Genomic DNA, 2,420 nt, shown 5'->3' with positions numbered 1-2,420 from the left:
CTGCCCAACTGCGCCTCATGTCTCTCAGCGCCGGTGTGGGGCGTACACCCCGTCCCCCTGCCCCATAGTGCTCCCCGCCCAGGTAGACCGAGGAGCGATTGTTATACCCATTTTACAGCTGGGGAAACCGAGGCACGGAGCTTGTGCGAGCCGCCTGAGGTGACTCGGTGGGTCTGTGGCCGCGCTGGGAACGGAAGCCAGGCCTCCCGCGCTCCACCCCAGCACCAGGCGCAGCCCTGCTGCCCGGTAACGCTGCGCTCAGTTCCTCTCCACTGGGCCCAGGGCCAGGCCACGGGGGCAGGTGTGGGGCCGATGGGAGTGGGGAGCTGCAGGTGGCCCCAGCCTGAGTCAGGGCAGAACCCAGCGCATGGCATCTGGCAGGGGCCCGGGGGGGCCCGTTGCCCAGAACCGCTGGGGACAGGGAGGGCGCTGGGCTGATGCAGGCCCTGGGCCTTTCGCTCCAGGGAGGGAGGGGGCCACATGTGAGCCTGTGCCCGTCATCTGCCTGATCAGCTTCCATTAAAGGGTCCCTGGGTGCAATGTATTGTGGGGCAGGGGTCTAGTGGTTAGAGCAGGGGGGCTGGGAGCCAGGACTCCTGGGTTCTCTCCCCAGCTATGTGACTACGTTCCTGGGTGGCCTTGTGCAAATCCCTGACTCAGTTTCCCTGCCTGTACGGGTCTAGCAGAGGCTGCGAGGATCGAGCCCCGACAGGCGTGCGGCTCTCATTCCAGGCAGCCGGGGTGGTAGGGATGTGGTGGACCAGCTCTCCTGGCTGCCCAAGCAGCGTGTCAGTGGCACAGACGGGCACGGCCGCAGGGTTAATGCCCTGGGACTCCGGGCTCTAATCCCTGCTCTGCCCTGATTCCCTGGGCACGTCCCTGCATCTCTCTGGGCCTCAGTTTCCCCAGCTGTAACGTTGGAGAATGATCTGCCCTTTGCTCAGACAGTGAGCAGTTTGGGGCAGGGACTGTCTCCTGCTGGGTCTGCGATGCCCGGCATGACGGGGGCCCCGATCTCGGCTGGGGTCCGGGCAGCGCCCGGCGCAACGGGGCCTTGATCTCGGCCAGGGTCTGGGCAGCGCCTGGCCCAAGGGGAAGGCCAGTCTCTTAAGGCCAGGAGGATGCTGGTTTCTGCCCTGTGGGGTTTGTGTGCGCTGCACACACCCCCCCCCCCCCTGCTGGTGGGCATGGGGTGGCTCTGGCTCCACCGGTTCAAATCCCCACATGGGGTGGGCTGTGTCTTCCCGATGGAGCGAACGCCCCCCCGTGTGGTAGCTGAGACGCTCCGCCCCAGAGGTAGCTGCATTTTAGGGAAGCAGGGTTGGGAGTGAAAGGCCCCAGGGAAAGGGGCAGCAGATGCATTTGCCACCGAGAATCAGGGACCGAGAGGTGCTGGCCCTTCTCCCCGCTCCGGCAGCTGGGCAAAAGGTCAAATACATCAAACACCCTCCCAGAGCTGGGAGAGAACCCAGGCGTCCTGCCTGCCCCAAGCTCCCCGCCACCCGGGGCTCCCAGCGGAGCGGGGCCTGCTCCCCTCGCCGCGCCCAGCTGGGTCCCTCCTCTCTCCCCCCTGCAGGATTCTGCTGACGGTGGTCGTCATCTTCCGGATCCTGATCGTGGCCATCGTGGGCGAGACGGTGTACGAGGACGAGCAGACCATGTTCATGTGCAACACCCTGCAGCCGGGCTGCAACCAGGCCTGCTACGACAAGGCCTTCCCCATCTCCCACATCCGCTACTGGGTCTTCCAGATCATCCTGGTCTGCACGCCCAGCCTCTGCTTCATCACCTACTCCGTCCACCAGTCGGCCAAGCAGCGGGACCGGCGCTACTCCTTCCTCTACCCGCTGCTGGAGAAGGACGCCCGGAAGGCGCGGAGCGTCAACGGGATCCTGGTGCACAACCCCGAGGGCTCGGCCAAGGAGGAACCCGACTGCCTGGAGGTCAAGGAGCTGCCCAGCACCCCCCGGCGCCCGCCCAAGAGCGCCAAGGTGAAGCGGCAGGAGGGCATCTCCCGCTTCTACATCATCCAGGTGGTCTTCCGCAACGCGCTGGAGATCGGCTTCCTGGCGGGACAGTACTTCCTGTACGGCTTCAACGTGCCGGCCATCTTCGAGTGCGACCGCTACCCCTGCGTCAAGGAGGTGGAGTGCTACGTCTCCCGGCCCACCGAGAAGACCGTCTTCCTGGTCTTCATGTTCGCCGTCAGCGGGATCTGCGTCCTGCTCAACCTGGCCGAGCTCAACCACCTGGGCTGGCGCAAGATCAAGACGGCCATCCGGGGCGTGCAGGCGCGGCGCAAATCCGTCTGCGAGGTGCGCAAGAAGGACCTCTCGGCCCTGGCCCAGGTGCCGCCGCTGGGCCGGACCCAGTCCAGCGAGTCCGCCTACGTCTGAGCCCCGGGGGCGGCCGGGGCCTCC

At 66.2% G+C, this 2,420-nt stretch overlaps 1 protein-coding gene across 1 annotated transcript; it reads left to right on the top strand.

Annotated features, from left to right (window-relative positions):
- Nucleotides 1-1,576: 1,576 nt before the first annotated feature.
- On the top strand, nt 1,577-2,396 carry LOC112124886 (gap junction delta-2 protein-like; the record flags this gene model as incomplete). Its single annotated transcript, XM_024223346.2, has 1 exon — nt 1,577-2,396. A coding segment is annotated over one exon (820 nt), but the record flags the coding sequence as incomplete, so codon positions are not given.
- Nucleotides 2,397-2,420: the final 24 nt, after the last annotated feature.

Source organism: Terrapene carolina, unplaced genomic scaffold, assembly GCF_002925995.2.
Source record: "Terrapene carolina triunguis isolate 2854851 unplaced genomic scaffold, T_m_triunguis-2.0 Scaffold21582, whole genome shotgun sequence".
Taxonomy (NCBI): Eukaryota; Metazoa; Chordata; order Testudines; family Emydidae; genus Terrapene; species Terrapene triunguis.
This window is presented reverse-complemented; position numbering and strand designations above follow the sequence as displayed.